Source organism: Bufo gargarizans, chromosome 4 (assembly GCF_014858855.1).
Source record: "Bufo gargarizans isolate SCDJY-AF-19 chromosome 4, ASM1485885v1, whole genome shotgun sequence".
Classification (NCBI taxonomy): domain Eukaryota; kingdom Metazoa; phylum Chordata; class Amphibia; order Anura; family Bufonidae; genus Bufo; species Bufo gargarizans.
In genome coordinates, this window is record NC_058083.1 from 65,029,451 (window position 1) to 65,052,745 (window position 23,295).

The 23,295-nt window shown below is 47.8% G+C and overlaps 2 protein-coding genes across 3 annotated transcripts in view; one reads left to right on the top strand and one right to left on the bottom strand.

The window, feature by feature from the left end:
* LOC122933829 (gastrula zinc finger protein XlCGF26.1-like) overlaps nucleotides 1-23,295 on the top strand; it is a 700,524-nt gene that overhangs the window by 578,585 nt on the left and 98,644 nt on the right. The window lies entirely within an intron of this gene.
* On the bottom strand, nucleotides 7,217-13,763 carry LOC122933897 (zinc finger protein 667-like). Its single transcript, XM_044289000.1, has 3 exons — nucleotides 13,742-13,763; nucleotides 13,535-13,658; nucleotides 7,217-7,439 (listed from the first exon to the last, which is right to left on the bottom strand). The coding sequence occupies exons 1-3, from the start codon at nucleotides 13,760-13,762 to the stop codon at nucleotides 7,255-7,257; spliced, it is 330 nt and encodes a 109-aa protein (XP_044144935.1). The 5' UTR covers nucleotide 13,763; the 3' UTR covers nucleotides 7,217-7,254.

Sequence of the window (23,295 nt, forward strand, 5' to 3'; positions counted from 1 at the left end):
CTGCAGTACTTGGCGACATCTGCCCCGAGGCCAGGCCAGAAAAAATTCTGCATCACCCGGGACTTTGTTTTGGTTATTCCCAGGTGACCAGCTAAGGGGATCTCATGAGCCACTTGCAGTAATTGTTCCCTGAACTGCACAGGTACAATGAGCTGCCTCTTGAGTGGCCCCACCCTACTGTCACTGTGGGAGATGTCCTCCTTATACAGTTTCCCATTGTCCCAACACACTCGGTATTTGTCTCCCTCAGTGGGAGGGCTGGCAGCTAACCCTCTTAGCTGCTCCAAGGTAGGGTCATCTCGCAGGGCCTGCTCAAAGGCGGCACTACAAGTCCCAGCCAGCTGTCCTGTGGCGAACAGGGACAGTGGCTGAGGCTCTGACGCGGTTAAGTCCACAGGGTCCGAACCGGTGGAAGGGGACACTTCCACTTGCTCTTCCCCAATGGAGCGTTCCGCTTCGGCTTTTGCAGCCCTGCGAGTGACGGGCAACACAGGCACAATAATGTCATCACATTTAACATTTGCACAACTTGAATCAGTTAAACACATGTTTGCTACCTGTGTACATACACCCGCCATCCCCTCTACATCTCCTGTCATAGGAGAACTGCTCCCACACACCCCACCTCCCACCTCCCGCGGTCCATCCCCAAGGTTATCTGATGTTACGCAAACATCCTTGCACAGTACCTCGGGATGTCCAGGGACCTCCATAGGGAAGGGTGAGTCCTGTGTGCTTCCAGGGGGCACGTAGCACGAGACCAATCGTCCTAGGTCAGTGCCTAATAAAACATTTGTGGGGATCTCCGCAGAGACTCCCACCTCCCTTACTCCACTCCCAGCCCCCCAATCAAGGAAAACACGAGCTAGGGGAACATTAGGGCTCACCCCCCCAACTCCCGTGATGGTGAGGCTTTTGCCGGGAATAAGGTCTGTGTCATCCACTAGTTCAGGCCGAACTAGTGTGACTTCGGCTCCTGTATCGCGGAAGCCTGTGGTGCATCGGTTGCCCACAGTAACCGACTGTAGGTTGTCTGCGGTGTGTCTTGCAGCTCCATTCACTAACAGCACAGATGATGGGTTGCGGGCAAGCTTGCCAGGGGGTGCTGTCTTCTTCTCCGGGCACGAGTGGCTGAGGTGTCCTGGCTTGCCGCACGCATAGCACTTGCGCACGTCTGTCGGTGCTGGCTTGACTCCTTCAGGTCTTTGTGCAGGCCTGTGAAAGGGTCGCTGGACAGGAACCGACAAAGCTGGCCGGGAGGAAGAAGCAGATGAAGAGGTTCCTCCCAGACGGGACAGAGTGTCTTTGAATGCCCGAGTGCTGGGCATGGCGACGTATTCATCGGCTAGCTCGGCCGCCTCTCGCGCACTCTTCGGCTTGTGCTCACATACATATTTTTGCACATCTGTGGGGCAATTGGAGACAAACTGTTCTCGGACCATCAGATCCGCCAGGGACTGCTTGGTGTCCTCTGTGAGGGGATCAGACCACTGTTGGAAGGTGGTCTGCAACTTGCCCAGATGGTCCATAAAAGTATCTCCGGGCCCTCTCCGCAGGGACCGGAACCGTAAACGGTAAGTCTCTGGAGTCAGCTGGTACTTGACCAGAATAGCCTTTTTGATGACCGCGTAACTGGTACGCTCTGCTAATGGTAGTCCGACCAGGGCCTCCATAGCTTTGCCCTTCAGTGCGGACATTAGATGTCCCGCCCACTGTGGCTCTGGTACCTGGTACTGCTGGCATGAGGTTTCAAAAGCATGCAGGAAAAGATCAATGTCACAGTTCTCAGACTCCATCACAGGCAGTTTTGGCTTGACCATCAGGGATGGGCCTGTGGATGTGGCATGCCGGTCGGACCCCTGAAGCTGTACTCGGGCCATGTCCAGTTCATGCCTGCGGACAGCTTCCCGTTCTGCAGCCTCGCGCTCAGCCTGGCGCTCTGCCCGACGTGCCTCCAGCAGCCGAAAATATAAGTCCGGGTTACTAAGCATTAGTTGGTCCAGACCATTTTGGGATGGCATAGAGACAGAGTTATGTCCAGCTAGAGGACTGCAAGCCCCAGCAGGCTGTCCTCCTCCCAGTTCATCATCCTCATTCTGGAAGGGGTCACCTGGCTCAGGGGCCCCAGAGTCTCCTCCATTCTCTGAATCCTGCAGGGATGACTCTTGACTCCTCCGTGCACATAACTCCTGGATAAGGACAGTCTTATTTTTCCCATATACTTGGATGCCTTTGTGCTCACACAGAGCTGTGATATCAGCCACGCTCAGGGCGTCATAATTCACGGATTCGGACATTATTGCCAAATAAAAGATAGGACAGAAAACAAGAGAGAGGGGAGGGTACTGTCGTGAATTATTATTCTATCAAAACTAATGCACTGTGCTTCGTCTTCCAGAATTTTTCAATCCTTTAGTACAGAGTTATGGACATAACTTCATGCACTAATATTCTAAGCATACAGAATCCCACCGCTGCCACCATAAAAATGTCACGAACTATGGATCCGACCGCTCCGGATCCCACAGCTGTGACGTAGTGGTCTGTGACGGAGTCTGCGCACACACAGAGACCTCACGTGACCGGGGTATTACCACTCGGCTAACACCCCCCACTATACTTCGGTAACTGCCACCACGTGGGTTCCCGGTCCACGAGCCGACTATCCGGGTCATTCACTATCACACAGATCAGTGGATGAACCGGATATCACTTACTGACCAACCGCAGTCAATCACCCCCAGCTACAATTCCTAAATGCAATTTAACTAACTACCTGGTAACGTCTCTTCAAAGGCAAGGTACGTTGTCCAGCAGCTTAGAATATGGAAGACTTGGCCACTTAGATTTTATAATCTTTAATAAGCGGTAAAAAGCAGTGCAGACAAGTCTAATGACAATGACTATAAATCTACAGAATAATAATAACAATATAAATAATCACGACAGTTCAAATGAAAGGGAAAAAGATGAAAGAATACTTAGTTTCTCTGGGTTTCAGATGGTCGTTCATATGTCCTTTTTGAATCCTTGCAAACCCCTTTTCAGTATGTATCAGGGGAGCCCCTCAAAGTTCTTCTGATACAGGGATATGCCGTCAATGTCCAATTAAGTGTCTGGTGATGTTCCATGGGTCTCTCTCCTCTGTCCTTGTGCATGGATTTTTATGAACTCTGCCATGGGCAGGAGACTTACTCCTGTCAGCCAATGGCAGCAGAGTGACTGTGAAGCCTAGGGATTGCCCCCAAGTGTTTTATGACCCCATCAAAGTTCAGTTCCTACAATGAGGATTATACTTAAGCTCGTATCTCCTTGATACATCGGCATATTGTTATACAGAATACATATTTGCGATCCTTATTTATTTACCTACAGAATGAGACCACACACGGTAATGCTGGGACCTGTAGTTCTTCTACCACCCATAGGTCAGCTAAGGAATCACATCCTCTAGTCATATTTGATACCCAATTAACCACAATACTCTGTAGAGCCTGGATCTGGTGTCAGAAAGGGCATAAGTTGATTCATAAATGAAATATGAAAGTGGACTGGTTTTATGCCCAGAGCTAATTAAGGGCTATTAGCTCTCCTCAAACCAGACCTGGAAATTAATGACGTCACGCTCCAGCCAGGCTTGACAGCGAGCTGGGCCTGGTATAGCTTTTATGACCTTTTATTGCTGGCCTTACAGAGTAGTGGTAATAAAAGTGTCCATCTATATCATAGGCGACCCAGGCTCCATGAAGATGAGAGTTCACAGTTTTTTACATAGGCCAGAAGCATATAAGATGGCTACCCAGAGGAATTATGTATGTATGCCGGCACAGTCACCTCCTAGACAAACAAAATAACAATAACTTATACAAAGACAGGTGCACTCTGCAGACTTACTAAACCTTCATACTGATGTTAAAATTGAGAGATTAGCCAACATATCCTACTGTGGAGGACATATCTGAGCCCGAGCACCGCGCCAAGGTTTCTCAAGTAGCTCGGGTGAGTTGGCTATGAGTCGGACCTTACGCTCCTGTAATTCAGCCACCGGCTCCTGGTATTGCCCATATGGCACAGGTATGTGCGTGTTAGGTCCCGAGCTACTTGAGAAACCTTGGCGCGGTGCTCGGGCTCAGACATGTCCTCCACAGTAGGATATGTTGGCTAATCTCTCAATTTTAACATCAATATGAGGATTTAGTATGACCGTAGAGTGCACCTGTCTTTTTATAGGTTATTGTTATTTTGTTTGATTGTTTATCACGTCCACACATTTGCTATCCTGTGTAGGATATCTATTGTGGTACTTGTGGTCCGCTGCCGGCATCCTCCATTGTATGCATTTTTGCTGGGGATTGCCATTAGCAGCGGACCACAAGTGCAGGATCTGCTCCCCCCCCCCCCGGTATAGATGCACCACTGCATATTGGATTGAGCACTTCCTGCTTTTCATCACCAATTTGTAGTTTACACCTCCTAGACAACCCTAATCCGGGCCCTGACTACTTATCAATACGATTAGACCTTGAAGCTACGAATATTCATAAGCAGGATACCTAATCCCTGATTTCCCTATAAGGCCCTGGAATAAGTATAGGACCAGAGACAACCCATTCCTCCCCAGATGGACGAATGGAAGTCTCTGTCTCAGGCGCAGATACAACAACAGGGAATATAACAAATAGAAACAAACATGACACTTAACTTCTGTAGAGATGGAAGAACAGGAACACCAAAGAGGATCTCACACCAGCTCAGCCAAACCCAAATAAAGCTATCAACCGCATAGTCAGAAGGGAGGGGTGAGACTATAAAGGGTAGAAGTGATGACCACTGAGCAACAGCTGAGAAAAGGGAAGTGGTCATTAACCCTATCAACACTGAATCAAGAGAAATCAAGGAGGCTGTTAGATTCCTCCACGGTCAGCCAATTTCCTTGATTTCCTGACATTAGTCACCTGAGGGACCGTGACAGCTTGTCTGTCTTCCCTTTAGTATAAACAGAAGACAGAGGGGCGGTCCTCACACTACATGCCTGCATTAGGCTTCAGAGTGAGGAGGCGTGTCTCAGTAATCCAATCTGATTGGCTGGCAGCAAGCTGCTGGCCACAGTAAGTGTGTATGTGAAGAGAGGGAAGGCAGTTTTGGCCTCAGAGAACTGGAAGAGGAGCCATCTTGAGAAGTTCCTCATATTGTAGCGGTTAACGGCTGTAACTAAGGAAAAAGCGCAAGGAAAACAGTGGTATGTGAAGAAACTAAAGCTTGGTTGATGCATAATGCTGCAGCAGAAGTAACATATGCAAAAAAAAAATTTTTTAATGAAAACATGACAGTTACACTTTAAGGCCCACATACACATTAGCACGTTGAACAGCAAAGATAAAAGAGTTTGGGCAACAGTTACCGAATGTGTATGGCTGCCTTAAAACCAAGGTGGTCCCGGCCATTAGTGCAGATGTTTATCACAGACACGGCACGCTTTGTCTGCACATTTTTGGTGTCTATACAGGTCTCACCGTTTTTATATATCTGTGCACAGCTCACTATTTTTTGTGTATACATGGCTCGCTATTTTTTTTTTACTATACATGGCTGCCAATTTTTAGTCTTACCTGTCATCCTTCTCGTTCAGTGATACCCGCCCCCCCTCCCCCTTGGAGAAACCCCAGGAGCACCACAGTTGAAAGCTCAGCCCCACCGTCCCGACACAAATGACTCCATACGAAACCCCAACTAAAAAAATTCTGAGCCTCAGACCCATAAGTACACAGGCAGCCCGGGGATCAAGTCTGATGCAGCAGGGCGCAGTGAAATGGGATTTTACCACCAACCTAAAAAAATAGTCTCAGAAAGTAATCAAACCTTCTTACCACATGAAGTGACACAAAGAGCTCTGAATCATCGGCGTCCTTATGGGCACTTTACACGAGTGAGTTTTCCGTCCAGATGCGATGTGTGTAACGAACGCGTAGCATCCGGACTGAATCCTGACCACTCATTTCATGGTTCTGTGCACGAGCATTGTTTTTCATTTAAAAATCGCAGCATGTTCTGTATTGTGCGTTCTCCCCACAGCTCTGGCCCCAAAGAAGTGAATGGAGCTTGCGTGAAAAACTGAAGGCATCAGCAGATTGTTAGTCCTCAGTTTTAATTCACACTTGTGAAAAAAGCCTGCAAAGCGGACGGAAAAAACGCTGCACTCAACGCAACTGCAGAGAAAACTGACTGATCCTGCCTGTAAAACCATCAGTTTTTCCCTTAACAGATCCTGACACAATTCGTATCACTTGTGTGAAAGAGGCCCAAGGGGTTACTGCAGCTCTAAGGTGGAGCCTCACCTGAAGAAACCTCCCAATTCCCTTCCTCCATTCATGATTCCATACCTGTGGTGACATCTCCTGGAATGTCCTCCTCCACCTCACTCTTACATGGGGGATCGCCCATCATCCGCTCTTCTTCATCCTCCACTTTAATATCAGTCACATCTTCCCCCTGATTTGTCATCTGTAACAATTCAGTACAATACAGCAGACAGGTGGAAAATCTAACAGATCCACATAAGAGACCCCCACCATCTATGACCCCTCTATGACTGCAGGACCCCCCTATATATATGTGTATAGGGCTCAGCTCTATCTACCTGATGGTTCTCTGGGACCTTCTCCTCTGGACAGTCCTGGGAATACAGAGGACGGGGACATCTCTCGGGGGGATTTCTTTCTCTGAGTGCATCTGTAGGAAACACACAGGGACAGGAGAGATTACTACATGTGATGTTGAGATGATGGGAGTTGTTATGTATGTGAACGTCAAAATAGACATAATGTCTCCTCTCCTTACACTGATGATCGCCCCATAAATCTGTCTTCACTTCTGCTTCTTCCATAACCTCAACCTTAATAATAATCAGATTTTCATCCTAAACAAGAAGAAAATGTAAAATGATCTTTGGTTCCATCACTTTCTTGTCAGATTCTGGTGAGACTTTAGCTCCATCTACCTGATGGTTCTCTGGGAGCTTCTCCTCTGGACAGTCCTGGGAATACAGAGGACGGGGACATCTCTCGGGGGGATTTCTTTCTATGAGTCCATCTGTAAAAAAAACACACAGGGACAGGAGAGATTACTACATGTGATGATGAGATGATGGGAGTAGTATCCAGGTGACCCATGACAGCCCCCCTTGCTTACATTGCTGATCGCCCCATAAATCCATCTCCTTTTCTGCTTCATCTTTAACCTCAACCTTAATATCAATCAGATTTTCATCCTTAACAAGAAAAAATGTAAAACAATCTTCGGTTCAATCCCTTTCTGGTCAGATTCTGGGGAGACTTCAGCTCCATCTACCTGATGGTTCTCTGGGAGCTTCTCCTCTGGACAGTCCTGGGAATACAGAGGACGGGGACATCTCTCGGGGGGATTTCTCCTCCTGGATCCATCTGTGGAGACACAAGCACACAGTGACTGAATACATGGCCTCCTGTAGATCTGTCTATAGATCAGACTCTTCTCTCAGCTCCTTCACTTCTAGGTTTGGTGATCAGGACCTTCATAACAATGTTCTGCTCCTCACCAACTTTCTACCAAACCCCAAAATAATCCAGTCACCCCACATAGAAATCCCACCGCTGGGACCCTCCCAGATCATGAGAATAGGGGTCCTGGGTCCTCACATGGATGGAGCGGTGATTGTACATGTCTGCTGCTCCACTCAATGCCAGTGGAAACGCTGGAGATATCTGTGAGAACTTCTGTTACATCCACAAGGAGGACACGGGACCCTCGTTCTCTCATGATCAGAGGGGTCTCAGTGCTCACATATTTATCCTATGAAAATGGATATCGTCATTTTCTAACTTTTCTAACCATAACTGGTTTACGTTTCCGTCGATGGAGCCGGACGAGGGCTCATTTTCTGTGGGGTGAGCTGTCAGTTTGATTGACACCATTTTGGGCACATAGGAGTTTGCTGGTCATACTTTATTCCAATATTTTGGGGGAGAACAGGATTTCTTACAGTATTCACTAGGGTTGTTGCGGGTACCGAAATTTCGATACCCAATTGATACTGTTGTCGATACGATACCGGGAATTCAATTTTTTCGATACTGGGCAGCTCTGCTGCGCAGTCTAGTATCACAGAACATGAGCGCGCTGCTGTCGGCGCTCATGTTCTCTCAGCAGCACAGGGGAGAAGGAAGCAGTCTCTCCCTCCCCCATGTGCCGCTGCCACCAATAAACGGAGGAGGGGCGGGCGCACTGCGCCACCAATGAAAGGACTTTTCCTGGGTCCAGACTTAGTTAAATAAGAGGCTACACAGAGCGGCGCCCAGAGATGTCCCAGCACTTACTATTATTCCTGGGCGCTGCTCCGTTCGCCCACTGTGGCCCCCATTACTGTCTCCTGCTCCATATTCTAATTACTACTATAGGAGCGATGGGGAAGAGACATCATCTTCTCTCCTGGGCGTTCCTTCTCCCTGGCTGTAGCGCTGTCCAATCACAGCGCAAGGAGAAGGAACACCCACTAGAGAAGCTGATGTCTCCTCCCCATTGCTCCGATAGTAATTAGCATATGGAGCAGGAGACAGTAATGGGGCACGGCGGGCGAACGGAGCGGCGCCCAGGATAATAGTAAGTGCTGGGACATCTCTGGGCGCCGCTCTGTGTAGCCTAATACTTAACTAAGTCTGGACCTATATACGGTCGTCTTTAACACATAATACAGGAGGTGGGTACTGGCAGCAGAATCGCATAGCCGTCACCTTGCCTCTGACAGGGAGCTGCGATCAGCGGCAGTTGATGCCGCTAATCTTCTGCCAGTACACGCCTCCTGTATTAAGGGTTAATTAACATTGGTGGCGCAGTGCGCCCCCCCCCCAGTATTAAGATTATTGGTGGCACAAAGCGCTCAACCCCCCAGTATTAAAATCATTGGTGGCAGTGGCCACAGGGTCCCCTCCCCTTCTCATTGGTGGCAATGGCCACTGGGTCCCCGCCCCTTCTCATTGGTGGAAGTGGCCACTGGGTCCCCGCCCCTTCTCATTGGTGGAAGTGGCCACAGAGTCCCCTCCTCTTCATTGGTGGCAGTGGCGACAGAGTCCCCTCCTCTTCATTGGTGGCAGTGGCGACAGAGTCCCCTCACCTCCTCTCATTGGTGGCAGTTTCTGATCGGAGCCCCGGCTGTGTAATCCTGGGGCTCCGATCAGTTACCATGGCAGCCAGGACGCTACTGAAGCCCTGGCTGCCATATTCTGCTCCCTGCTGCTGTGTGCACAAAGCACAGGGCAGCAAGGACAGTGTGTGGTCCTATTCCTATTCAGAAGATCTCTATCAGGGTGAATAGGACAAGGTATGAAAAGATCCCAGGATCTGGCCCCTAAGGAGAGAAATAGTTATTAACCTCCCTGGCAGTATGATTATGTCAGGAATTTTGTACCACAAGTGGTACAATTTTTTGCATGAAATTTGGCGTTATGTATTGTAGGCTTGCAATTCTTAGTAATTACTTACTTAAACCTGACCAAACAAGACTTTAGTAGACATCCCAGATGTGATAAAGTTTCAAACACAAAATCATGAATTATAATCTAATAAATAATATAATTTTATTTAATAATGTAAGAAAAATAATAAAATTTGTCAAACACAGAAAATTCAATAAACATCCTGAGTGTGATAAATTTTGAAACATGGGACCGCACAAAGTCCGACTTGACAATCAGGACAATGGGACCTGGTTTATTTTCGGACTTTCTTTCTATTGCCGTCTCTCTTTGAGCAGCAAACCGCGCACATCCTGGTAGGTGCTGCCTTTTTTGCGGTTGGCAGGATGAAATCGATAAAGTGACGACCAGTCAGGCGTTCTGGGTTGACAACGTCAACAGCACGACGTCCAGGTCTGTTCACAACTACTGATGGCGTCTGGTGGTTGACAAAAATCCGCTCAACCACCTTCCACATAAAGTCAGAATGAACAAGAGGCTTGTCACTCTTTGCCCTGTGCAGGATATATGCATTCCAAAGGCACTGTTCCAGAAGATGCCTGAAGATCTTCTTATAATATTTTCTTTGCTGTTTACGCATAGCCGGATAAAATGTCATTGCCTGATCGGCTCTGTCGACACCTCCCATGGTGTAATTATAGTCCATCACGACTTGTGGCTTCAGCACATCTTTCCCGCCTTTTGTGTGGACCATGGCAGTAGAAGTATTGTGCACAGTACTCATGAGACACACGTCCTTCTTGTCTCGCCATCGCATTGCCATCATCTTACCCTTCTGCCAGGCAACCATTTCTCCGGTTTTGAGTTTTTTCTTGGCAAACATAGATGGCATGTCACGTCGGTTATACCATATGCATCAGTCTTGTTTTGTAGCAAAACCTCATACAGTTCCGGAGACGTGTAGAAATTGTCCGTGGTCACACAATATCCCTGGTTCAGCAATGGCTCCAGCAGTGTCAGGACAGATGATGTGGCCATCCCATAGCCGCTGGACCTGGGGTTGAACTTCGTGCCTTTACCGGTGTAAATGACCGAATTCCAGATGTACCCAGTGGATGACTCGCAGAGCATGTAGGATTTGATGCCAAACCGCGCTCTTTTGGATGCTATGTACTGTATCCAGCTTAGGCGTCCCTTGTAGGCCATCAAACTTGTATCTACGCTGACGTCCCTTTCTGGCAAGTAGGTCCGCTGGAAATTGGTCACAATAATTTGCCATACCTCCCAGATTTTTTTAATATATATATATAAACAATATATAAATAAACATATCACCACGTCAAAAAAGTCCAAACTATTAAAATATATTTTTTAAAAACTCTATGCGGTGAATGCCGGAACAGAAGAAAATAAATAAAACTGCGCGAGTCACCATTTTTTTAAAATGCGGAATGCACGTGGATTTTTTTGTTTATTTTTTCGCGTTTGTTTATTTTTTGAAAAGCTTTATTTTCCTTTAGTCCTCTATGAGCTGGACCTGCAATCATACTGACTCCAGAGGCAGGGTATAACAGAAGAACCAAGATGGCGGGCCTTCATTATGTCTCAGGATGCCATTACCACCGACCAGCGCCCGAATGGAACGATCAGTGGACAAAGGAAGCCCCCATGTCTGCCCAGCTGCAGTGGATGTTACTGACCACAACATCTTTTGTTGGGTGTCATCTCTGTATCACAACTCCTGACCCTGCTCCTCACATTCCCTCCTGACCAGTGACGTTCATGCATCTTATTGGTCATTAATGGGTTTAGTCCCCGTTATCCACAGATGACTCCCATCCTCCGGCTTCTTACAGGAGAGGTCGGATCATTTATAACCAGAGCAGACTGTGCTCCGCTGCTGATAACAGAGAGGAATAACCCCGGCCGGTCTGATGGCCTCCACCACCATATCCATCCCCAGCTGCAGAACATCCACATTCACATACAGTTGCAAGAAAAAGTATGTGAACCCTTTGGAATGATATGGATTTCTGCACAAATTGGTCATAAAATGTGATCTGATCTTCATCTAAGTCACAACAATAGACAATCACAGTCTGCTTAACCTAATAACACACAAAGAGTTAAATGTTACCATGTTTTTATTGAACACACCATGTAAACATTCACAGTGCAGGTGGAAAAAGTATGTGAACCCCTAGACTAATGACATCTCCAAGAGCTAATTGGAGTGAGGTGTCAGCCAACTGGAGTCCAATCAATGAGATGAGATTGGAGGTGTTGGTTACAGCTGCCCTGCCCTATAAAAAACACACACCAGTTCTGGGTTTGCTTTTCACAAGAAGCATTGCCTGATGTGAATGATGCCTCGCACAAAAGAGCTCTCAGAAGACCTACGATTAAGAATTGTTGACTTGCATAAAGTTGGAAAGGGTTATAAAAGTATCTCCAAAAGCCTTGCTGTTCATCAGTCCACGGTAAGACAAATTGTCTATAAATGGAGAAAGTCCAGCACTGCTGCTACTCTCCCTAGGAGAGGCCGTCCTGTAAAGATGACTGCAAGAGCACAGCGCAGACTGCTCAATGAGGTGAAGAAGAATCCTAGAGTGTCAGCTAAAGACTTACAAAAGTTTCTGGCATATGCTAAAATCCCTGTTTGCGAATCTACGATATGTAAAACACTAAACAAGAATGGATTTCATGGGAGGATACCACAGAGGAAGCCACTGCTGTCCAAAAAAAAACATTGCTGCACGTTTACAGTTTGCACAAGAGCACCTGGATGTTCCACAGCAGTACTGGCAAAATATTCTGTGGACAGATGAAACCAAAGTGGAGTTGTTTGGAAGAAACACACGACACTGTGTGGAGATAAAGAGGCACAGCACACCAACCTCAAAACCTCATCCCAACTGTGAAGTATGGTGGTGGGGGCATCATGGTTTGGGGCTGCTTTGCTGCGTCAGGGCCTGGACGGATTGCTAACATCAAAGGAAAAATTAATTTCCAAGTTTATCAAGACATTTTGCAGGAGAACTTAAGGCCATCTGTCCACCAGCTGAAGCTCAACAGAAGATGGGTGTTGCAACAGGACAACAACCCAAATCATAGAAGTAAATCGACAACAGAATGGCTTAAACAGAAGAAAATCCGCCTTCTGGAGCGGCCCAGTCAGAGTCCTGACCTCAACCCCATTGAGATGCTGTGGTATGACCTCAAGAACGCAATTCACACCAGACATCCCAAGAATATTGCTGAAACAGTTCTGTAAAGAGGAATGGTCAAGAATTACTCCTGACCGTTGTGCACGTCTGATCTGCAACTACAGGAAACGTTTGGTTGAAGTTATTGCTGCATAAGGAGGTGCACCCCCCATGTCACCCCACTCCTATGTATCCTGGGGCAGATCCTCAGAGTAAGAGAAAACGGAGCCCATGACATATTGTGGAGCCTCCGCAGCTAGAACACTTCGGGCCGTACATCTACTGCTAGAAGACACATGTCCGCTCTGACAGGACCACAGACTGGAGGAGGAGAGAGAAGAGCCCGGTGATCCCACCTTCTCCTCCAGTCACACATAGCACCTTGTGTCTTCTCTGCTTGTGGAGTGACTAGAGGATCCCAGACATGAAGGGAGGAGAACTACTGGAATAAGGATGTGTTCACACCACGTCTGAGCCTTCCATCAGAGGTAGATATCAGGAGGGCTTCCTAACGTAGATCTCTGATAGAAGGAGGTGACGTCTCCCCTGTACAGTCCTATCATTCTATATAGTCACACAGGGGCAGACGTCACCCATAAGCCCCATGTATACGGCACGGCGCAGGTTTTCCTGCAGGATCCTCTGTATAGAATAGTGTCATCTACTGTACCGGCCGATGGAGGCCAAGAGGACACTATATCTGTCAGGAGGATGGAGCCTATGGAGAAGTGTGATGTATATGGGAAATGTAGGCTCTAACGTGATGTGACCGGAGAATAACATGTGGAGCTCCTACATTACATGTCATTACACGCGTGTACACACTGCACATGACCGGACTGAGGCTTTAACACGGCCTCTTCTCACCTCGTCTCTTCTTACCTGGTGATGTCAGAGGCCGGGGAGCCTCCATCATGGCCTCCTTGTACAGATCCTTGTGTCCTTCTATATACTCCCACTCCTCCATGGAGAAATAGACCGCCACATCCTGACACCTTACAGGAACCTGACAACACAATGACACCGTCATCACCCAGACCCCTCCAGTGCTGTTACTGGAGAATTTCCCAGCATTCCCAGCAGTGTCACCTCTCCAGTCAGCAGCTCCATCATCTTGTGGGCGAGTTCTAGGATCTTCTGCTCATGTATCAGGGGGGGAGGCTCTGTGATGGGGGTCCTGCTCCACCCTCCTGACTCATGGATGATGGGAGTCCCCGCCGATGTCTTCTTCACTATGGTGTAATCCTGTAGATGGAGGGAGACACTTAGGGAAAGACATTCCTTCCTGACTCCAGATCTACACTCAGAATCCCTCCCTGGATCATGGCCCCATCTCCAGTAATCTAGTCACTAGAAGCTGGAATATTATTACCCTCCAGACCCTTTCTGGACTCTTCTAGAGAATCCCTCCACGACTCCTTCCTCTGGCAGAGAGCTCTATAGTCTCACTGCTCTTACAGTAAAGACTTCTCCTCTATGTTGGTGGAGAAACCTTCTTTCCTCTAGATTTAGTGGAGGCCTCCTTGTTAAGCTGGTTTCACACGGGCGTTGCGGGAAAAGATCCGGGTGCGTTGCGGGAACATGCACAATTTTTCCGCGCGAGTGCAAAACATTGTAATGCGTTTTGCACGCGCGTAAGAAAAATCGGCATGTTTGGTACCCAAACCCGTACTTCTTCACAGAAGTTCGGGCTTGGGATTGATGTTCTGTAGATTGTATTATTTTCCCTTATAACATGGTTATAAGGGAAAATAATAGCATTCTTAATACAGACTGCATAGTACAATAGCGCTGGAGGCGCTAATTTTACTCACCTTAATCCACTTGTTCGCGCAGCCGGCATCTCTTCTGTCTTCTTTCTTCAGGACCTGGGCAAAGGACCTGTGGTAACATCACTGTGCTCATCACATGGTCCATCACATGGTCCATCACATGAGCGCAGTGACGTCACCACAGGTCCTTTTCCTCACAGATGAAGGCAGAAGAGAAGCCGGGCTGTGCGAACAAGTGGATTAAGGTGAGTTAAATTATTTTTTTTTAACTCCTCCAGCCCCATTTTATTATGCATTCTGTTTTAAGAATGCTATTATTTTCCCTTATAACCATGTTATAAGGGAAAATAATAATGATCGGGTCCCCATCCCAATCGTCTCCTATCAACCGTGCGTGAAAATCGCACCGCATCCACACTTGCTTGCGGATGCTTGCGATTTTCACTCAGCCCTATTAATTTCTATGGGGCCTGAGTTGCCTGAAAAACGCACAAAATAGAGCTTGCTGCGATTTTCACGCAACGCACAAGTGATGCGTGAAAATCACTGCTCGTGTGCACAGCCCCATAGAAGTGAATGGGTCCGGATTCAGTGCTGGTGCAATGCGTTCACCTCACGCATTGCACCCGCGTGGAAATCCCGTGTGAAAGAGGCCTTATAGTCCAGTATCCTCTAGATGTAGTGGAGGCCTCCTTGTTATAGTCCAGTATCATCTAGATGTCAGACTAGTGGTAGAAATCCTCCCTCCAGGCCACACTCCGGCCATCTCCTCCTCTGCTTCCTCTCCTCCTGGGTACCGCGTGCCTACTTACCTCCTCATGGCTCCTACAACATGACTATTGGTCTCTATGACCCACCACTGACCATACTGGTGGCTGATCTTCAGGTTCTCCATCACTTGGAAGGTCTGGAGGACGTTCTCCAGGACCCTGGACTCTTCCTATCACTTCCTATGATGGATTCTCCTTCCCGATGTCTGACTTGTTACAGAATACAAGAAAGAGGAGAGAAATCTAGAAAAGTTTACCTCTCCGCTCAGCAGGGAGATGATCTCCAAGGTGAAGTCTAATAATCTTCTGCTGATCTCCTTCCTGTCCATCCTTGGTGGTCATTCAGGAGAAGAGGAGAGACCTGGAGGAGCTGGAGGCTTCTAGTACTGCAGGCGCCTTTATGAGGAGAGGAGAGGCTGGAAATCCTCCAGGGACAAGAGCATTAGTGAGATCCAGAACCGCACTTACTGCTCCTGAGCCGCTTCTCAGAGCCCCCAGCACCGGGGATAAAGGGGGATTCTGGAGAAATGGCTGATACCAGAGAGAAGAAGAGGCTCCAGACACCACAGCAGTGACTACCGACCAGGACCTGCTCTGTATCTGCTGCACTGCAAGAGCTGAAGGACCTGGGATGATGTCACTGTCATGTGATCAGTGCAGGGGGCGGAGCTAAGCAGTGGAGAGAAGTGGTAGAGAAGGACCTGGGATGATGTCACCGTCATGTGATCAGGAGGGGCGGAGCTCAGCAGTGGAGAGAAGTGGTAGGAAAGGACCTATGATGATGTCACTGTCATGTGATCAGTGTAGGAAGGGGCGGAGTTTAGCAATGGGAAGGAGAGGTCCTGGTGAAGAAACTGTGATGATGTCACACCCATGTGACCAGACTACTGTGAGGGGGCAGTTCTGGAGTTTGGTAGAATGTGAGATGTTTCCACAGGAGGAGTCGGCGCTGTATGAGGCTTGTTGAGGACGGTTGTGCAGACTATGAGATTGTATTTATTACTCTTTATTTCTGTTTTCAGAATGTGTAGGATAAATAAGTGTTAAAGGGTATACTCAGTGTCTGGGGTACCTAGGGCCCACCAGTGTAACTGATTCTGGGGGCCCACCTTAGGGCTCCTGCACACAAAAGTATTTTTTTTTTCCGTGTCCGTACCATTTTTTTTTTTTTTTTGTGTGGCCTGTATGTGAAACCATTCACTAGTATTGCACACTATCGGCAACAGCGTCAGCCTCTCTGGTGGCCGGAACCATGGGAGCGCACATAGGCTAGTGCTTCATCCTATAGTGTGCAAGCACGGCCACCACTGCTGGATTGCAGGGTGTCCGTAACCATGGAAACGAGCAGTGTATAATGTGATGGAAAAATGAATCCAGCCAGCAAAGGAAGCAATATGGAGAATAACAGTATATTAGTAAGTTGCTCGTATTAACTTTCTCTACATTATAAATCCGACTTACTGAAGTGAGAGGACGCCTTTAAGACGACGTTCCCTTGATCATGGGGGGCCCAGCAGTCAGACTCCCATAACAAAATATGTGTCAAACTAAAATAGAAATGCTTGCCTGTTAAAGGGCCGGTGCCCACTTTTCTAGTTATCCTCTATCCACAGAACTGAACGCTGGAGCCCCCACTGATCCCCCTTCTTGACTGAGAGGCAAGTGGAGCACATGCCCTGCCTCTCCATCCATTCTGTATGGGGTCGGCGGAGATGGCGGAGTACAGCGCTGGCTATTTCCAGTGGTCCCAATAAATGGAGCAGCAGGGCATATGTGTGGCCACACCATCAAAAAGAGGGAACAGGACCCGTTCCTGGAATCAGTGGGGGTCACAGAATCAGACCCCAATAATCATATAGTTATGCCCTATGGTGTGGAGAGGATAACTTGAGAACCTGGACAACCCCTTTAAATCCTCCACCACTCCACCACCAGTATCTCTGTAAATACGGAATATCATCACTGCCGCCATGTAAACCGTACGTGTCAGTACTGGAGAATGTGACGCACTATGCCGAATTTTTCGGGCATAAGTCCAACCCCCTTTGCAGGTCATAACCCAAGCAAAGGCGCTAGAGGAGCAACGTGAGCAAAGGGCACGAATGGGGGGTCATAACTGAAGCAGAGGCATTAGGGTCACCTGAGGAAGGGTAATAGTGGGGATTCTGGAGCAGGGGTATTAGGGGGGGCAACTGGAGAAGAGGCAATATTAGGGGGGCATTTAGAGTGTAGGCATTGGGGGGCATCTGGAGCTATGGCACCTATAGGGATGCACCTAAAGCAGAGGCATTGGAGGGGACCTAGGGCAGAGTCCCCCCAATGCCACTCTGAACTCTGCAGAGAGCAGCACACATACACAGATCTGAGTTTACTATAACAAATCCCCTATTTTCCCCTTACAGTCTCCTACAGATCACGACTGTCACACACCTGAGACATCAGCCCAGCACCGCAGAGGAGTCCTTTTCTCCAGCAGCCAGTGTCCTGACAGTAGTGAGGGCAGGAGGACGGCCAGACATGTTCTCTCCTCCTTCATTGCCATCAGCCGGGAAGTTTATAAGATACTGCGGGGCCTCCTGTACAATGTGGACCAGTAGGAGGCTGCATCACTGTGCGATACTGCCACCTAGTGGCTACAATAATTATTTCTCCTGAGAAAGGAGAAATAATTACTCCTCCATCTTATCTCCGGGTGCAGGAGACTGAGGGGCCCACCGAGGAATCCCCCCGCCTCCCCGTTGGGCCACTCTGAGCCTGAGTATACCACAAATTTAAAACAGTTTTTTACTCACATATTTGGAGGACTTGCTAGAGTTGCCATGCGGCCAGTAGCTTATTTGGTGCCTCTGACGGTAATTTATTTGTTATAGCAATAATAATGGACTTCCATTGTGGAGCACTCATTAGTAGTGTTGAGCGAACTTGTGTTTTAAGTTCAGCGTCTAAAGTTCGGGATCAGGTTATCGAAGAATCGCGTTATGGATTCCGCTACCACGGACCATAACTTGGTCCAGGGTAGCGGAATCCATAACGCGATTCTTCGATAACCTGATCCCGAACTTTAGACGCCGAACTTAAAACACAAGTTCGCTCAACACTACTCATTAGTACAGCCGATAACTCCTGCCCCCTCCCCCACTTGTGTTAAATAAAATAAGAACTCCCCTCCTCCATTAGATGGCGCTGCGGTGAACACTCGTTGCTGACTGGAAGCTCAGGACAGGACCAGCACTCCAGCATGTTCACCGCGGCGCCATCTAATGGAGGAGGGGAGTTCTTATTTTATTTAACACAAGTGGGGGAGAGGACAGGAGTTCTAGGCTGCACTAATGAGTGCGCCACAATGGAAGTCCATTATTATTGCAGGTACAAAAAAATTACCATCCGGGGCGCCAAATAAGCTACTGGCCACGTGGCAACCCTAGCTGTAGATATCTCCCAAGATACATTGCAATTAGCTCTTGTTAACCCTCTCCTTTCCTGCATAGAAAATAGTCCCTCACACACAGCCCCAGAGATACGTATGGTGTGTAATGCCCCCACAATGTCCTTCTCCACTGTCTAGAGAGAGATACAGCTATATACTTCTAAGAATTTCAATGTACGGAGGAATAAATGAAAGGCGTCTGGACTGATGAGACAGAGGCTATGAGAAAGGATGTATCTAACCATCCAAAATACGTAAGTCTCTCTGCTGCATTACCCCGATGTTTGTAAGGATTTGCCAATAAAGAGAATGATTTTTTATGAGATCTGGAGACCTCCATGCTGACTAAAATCCCTGAAATACCAAAGTTCATGATCAAAGTGACCAATATCTGCTGAGCCAGTCACCTTCACACACAATACCTGATCATCCGGTCAAACATTGGGATACAGCAAGGTTATCCGTGTGGGAAGAAATAATCAGCCAAAAGCTTCAGTGCTTCATAACGGTATTGTAGGCCGTGTACCGGGGTGGGCTCCCAGGATACAGCGAAGTCACAAACGAGGAAAGCAACCCCAACACCAGCTTTTGCCAAAACATAATTTTTACTTAAATGTGGCAATAAACACAACCACAAATGCTGGGAACATTCAATTAATTTACATACACCCAGCCCGAAGGCCGAGATCCTTGTGCTGCACAGCACGGCGCCCTCCGATGGATGAAGGAGGAACGTGCAGTAATTTACCTACTGGCGGGCACAACTAAACTGCCACACCTTACCTGTTATTGCCCTAAAGACAAGAACCACTGTATGGGTGTGTGTTACGGGCTATCCTGCGGTGCAACACAACAGCTTACAATCTTACCAAGTTCTACAGTATTCCCCCTCCCATAACCGGTCCTGTACCACGCACTGGCGGATCCAGGGGGGACAACGGGTCAATTTGCCCCCCCCCCCCCCCGAGAATATAGTGAGAGTCAGGGCGGAGAGCGGATCGGGGGAGATGAGCACTTCTATTGTGAAAGCACTCACCCCCATAGTCATCTGTATCGCCGTCCTCAGGACAGTGATACAGATGGCTGTGCTGCGGCGGGGCAGGGGAGGGAGAGACATCTCCCTTCCCTGTTCCTCTGAGAGGCTGCTGGCACAAGGCCCGCAGCCATCGTGCCGCCTGAGCCGTACAGCACGGGACACAGGCCGGAAGAGGCCTGCATCGCATCGCTGCCATGGAGGTAAGTATTGTTGTGGAATCATATATCTAGTATCAAATGTATACTTGCTTGTATTATATCTAACAGTTTGCTTAACAAAATGGCCCCTGAAGGAGCAGCCAGCTCCCTTAATAATCCCTTACTAATCACTTTATGATATTGAAATTGCTGACATATTGCTGACATAATGCTGACTTTTGCTAAAGTATGGAGTGATAATGTGATACGTTATCATGGGACTTAGTAATGTGACAATTAGATCAAATTAGCCGAGTCATAAAGTTCCCCTTTTTCTGCTATAAAAAATCATGTAATCTGAATAATAAAGGGAACATCTAGCATTGACTTCTCTGTGACAGTCTGTGTGTGATCTCTCATGGCGTACGTATGCCTATCATTTCATACCATTCGGAGCAGTACATCAACCTTCCCTGACTAATTGGGTCAGATCCAGAATCAGAGCCATATCAGTTGGCGCCCAAACGACGTGGGGCCTGAGGATTGGACCTCCTGCTGGCGTACCCCCAGAGACTGGACCCAGAGAGACAAGCCAACGGACACCGGGACCGCGGCCCGTAATAAGAGGTGAGAAAATATATTCATCTTACCTATTCTGTGTCCCTTGGCTTAGTCTATCCATATTTGTTCTAGGGAGGGGTGCACCGACAGTGAGGCATCCTCAGGGGCATGAAAGTAAGAACCCCATTGTATTGATAAGCTTGATGTATTGTGTTTTATTATTTTTTTGTGTATGGTTGGTTTCTCTGGGAGAAAGGAGAGGCATAGACTGACAGAACAATAGAAGTCTCCTAAAGTGCCTACATTGAGGGGTAACCCCGGTGTGTGACCCCAAGAAATAGTAGAAGGGAAGGAGACAGCTTGCTGATAACCCAGTGGTGTGTTAATCTCAAGCTCAAGGTGTTTGTTTGTCAGTGTCTGTGCTAATCCAACTATCAGAGACAGTAAGTGAAGGCTCCAGAACGTGTTGAAGGCTCCAGAACGTGGTGTTTTGAAAAAAAATGGGTAACCGAAATAGTGTCCCGAAGGGCTATTGTTCACCTGAACAGTACGTGGCGGACCGGAGAGGAAAAGGTTATGTTAAAGGACTAAGCAAGTTAGAAAAGAGTTATGATATTGCAAAAGGAGGTGTATTGTGTTCTGCTATATGGCAGACATTGTTGACTGAGAAGAGAGGCAAATTGAATGATGATAAGTTGATAGATACAGTTAGGGTATGGCTGGACTGTAGCAAAGAATTTGAACAGACAAAAGGAGAAGCAATGTTTGATGAAAAATCAGGACTCCATTACTATCGGCCTGGCCCAGTCTTAGTACAGGAACAGCCACCGCCCTATAATGGCGCAGCTGAAAGAAAAAGGGGAAGTTGGACTTGTACACATTGTGGTCAGCAGAACCCTGCCCCCCGTGATACGTGCTTAGCCTGTGGTGCTCCACGCCCACATAATCATGCTCTTTTAGCCCCCCAGCACGTCTCACCAGTCCCAGCAATGACGCCATCTTGTCCTCAGCCAACGCCCAAGGCTGGACTTGTAATCTCCCCAAACCCTGCTCTTTCTGTCATGCCACAAGTCACTACTATATACCCACTTGTAAATCCTGACGGCACCTACATGCTACCCAGTCAGCCCATAGCTCCAGCTCATATAATGGTAGGAGGTAGTGGTGCTGTAGATCAGGAAGATGAGGATGGGGAGAAACAAAAGGAAGATGCAGGGGAAGACTCACAGCAGACAGTGGACTATGCACCTGGTGCTGCAGCACAAACCCCGGGATATCGCAGCCCCACCGCACCTTGGACGATTTTCTGATATTACCCTAAGTAGCCAGCAGGGTGCAGCAAGAGCAATGAATGAGTCTTTTCAAAACCAAATTACAGAGCTGCAAAGAGAGATCCATAACATAGGACAAGGAAATCTTGAAGCCTTAAGGGAAATATACTTGAACACTCGCCCAGTCGGGCCACCTAAGTATGTGTCCTTTACCCCCCAGCAGTTGTTCACCATAGTGAACCTCATGCCTGACCCAGATACTCACCCTATGCCCTTTTACAGAAAATTGGCACAAGTATATCAAACCTACGGGTGTACTTGGTCAGACTTGCAAAGTATTGTACAAAATAAAACTGGTGAATTTTCTTCACTTATAATGGATCACATACGCCAACCAGAACTCCCTGGAGCAAATTATGACACTCGTGATTCAGAATCTGGCCGTGATTTCATTCAGCAATTATATAAGTGGGCGAAAGACAGACTAGCAGAGCAGTCCACAACCCTGCAGGACATGGTACAGGATAAAGCAGAGTCAGTAGAAAAGTTTGTACAAAGAGTTAAACAAAACTATAAAGATATGGGATTCAGTCCAAATGAACCTGTGCACCTAAGACTCCTAGCACGGTCATTTGTAGATGGCCTTAGGCCAGATCTGAACAAAGCTCTTGTAACCTGTCGCCCAGAATGGAAATCATTAACATTGGAAATCTTAGAACAAGTTGCAAAAGGGCTGGAGAGTAGTACAAAGAAATCCCGCATATCAGTCATGGCAGTCATGACGGGAGAAGGAAGAGAGGAAAGACCCCCGCCCCGTGTCTGTTATGGGTGCGGCAAACCAGGGCACATTAAGAGAAACTGTCGCTCCAAACATCTGTGGCCAGCAGATCAGAGCCAAAGAGGAACTCCTCCTCCATGGCCAGCTCCATCCCACTAGGACGTTGGCAAACCAGTGTTGCTGGGAGGGGACACCCCGTGTATGGCAGTCTCTGCCCCTCCTGCAGGCCCCGCCCCTCGAATCACCCTCGATGTGGCAGGGAAGGAACTCTCATTCCTTGTAGACACTGGTGCAGCCCGCAGTGTGTTATGTGAGACCGCCATACTCCCTTCCTGGCTCACAGATATGCATTTACCCTGCTCTGGTTTAGAAGGGGTCACCCAGCACAACCCTGTTACTAAGCCTCTCTTGATTACTCCCTCCACTAAGTCCCAAAGCCAATCTCCACAGTTACATCTGCCCACTGGAGTAATGTCACAATTTGTTGTAAGCCAGACATGTCCTTATAACCTATTAGGCTCAGATTTTCTTCAGAAAATACGGGCCAACATCCAGTTCAAGGAAAATGGTACAGTTGTTTTAGGTACGGCGTTGAGTCCTGAAGAAACCTGCCTCCTAATGGCATTAAAATCCCAGTCACTTGAATCACATGAACAAGGGGATTCGCTGCAAAGCATTTTGCACCTCATCCCTGATACCCTTTGGACCAAAGGTCCCCAAGACATTGGGCGTCTCAAAGTCCCGCCAGTCACTGTAACCTTGAAGAATCCTAACTTACTGCCATATAAAGCACAATACCCTCTCTCCATTTCCCAGAGAGATGCTATCACCCTCCAGATACAGGCTCTTCTTGCAAATGGAGCTATTAAAATTACCACCTCACCATGTAAC

Coding starts and splice junctions, on each gene's coding strand:
- LOC122933897 (XM_044289000.1), bottom strand. CDS start 13,762: ATGGAGCTGCTGACTGGAGAG. Junction 13,659..13,741: donor TGGAGCTGCTGACTGGAGAG/GTGACACTGCTG, acceptor TTGTGTTGTCAG/GTTCCTGTAAGGTGTCAGGA. Junction 7,440..13,534: donor CCGGCCTCTGACATCACCAG/GTAAGAAGAGAC, acceptor GTGTCTCCACAG/ATGGATCCAGGAGGAGAAAT.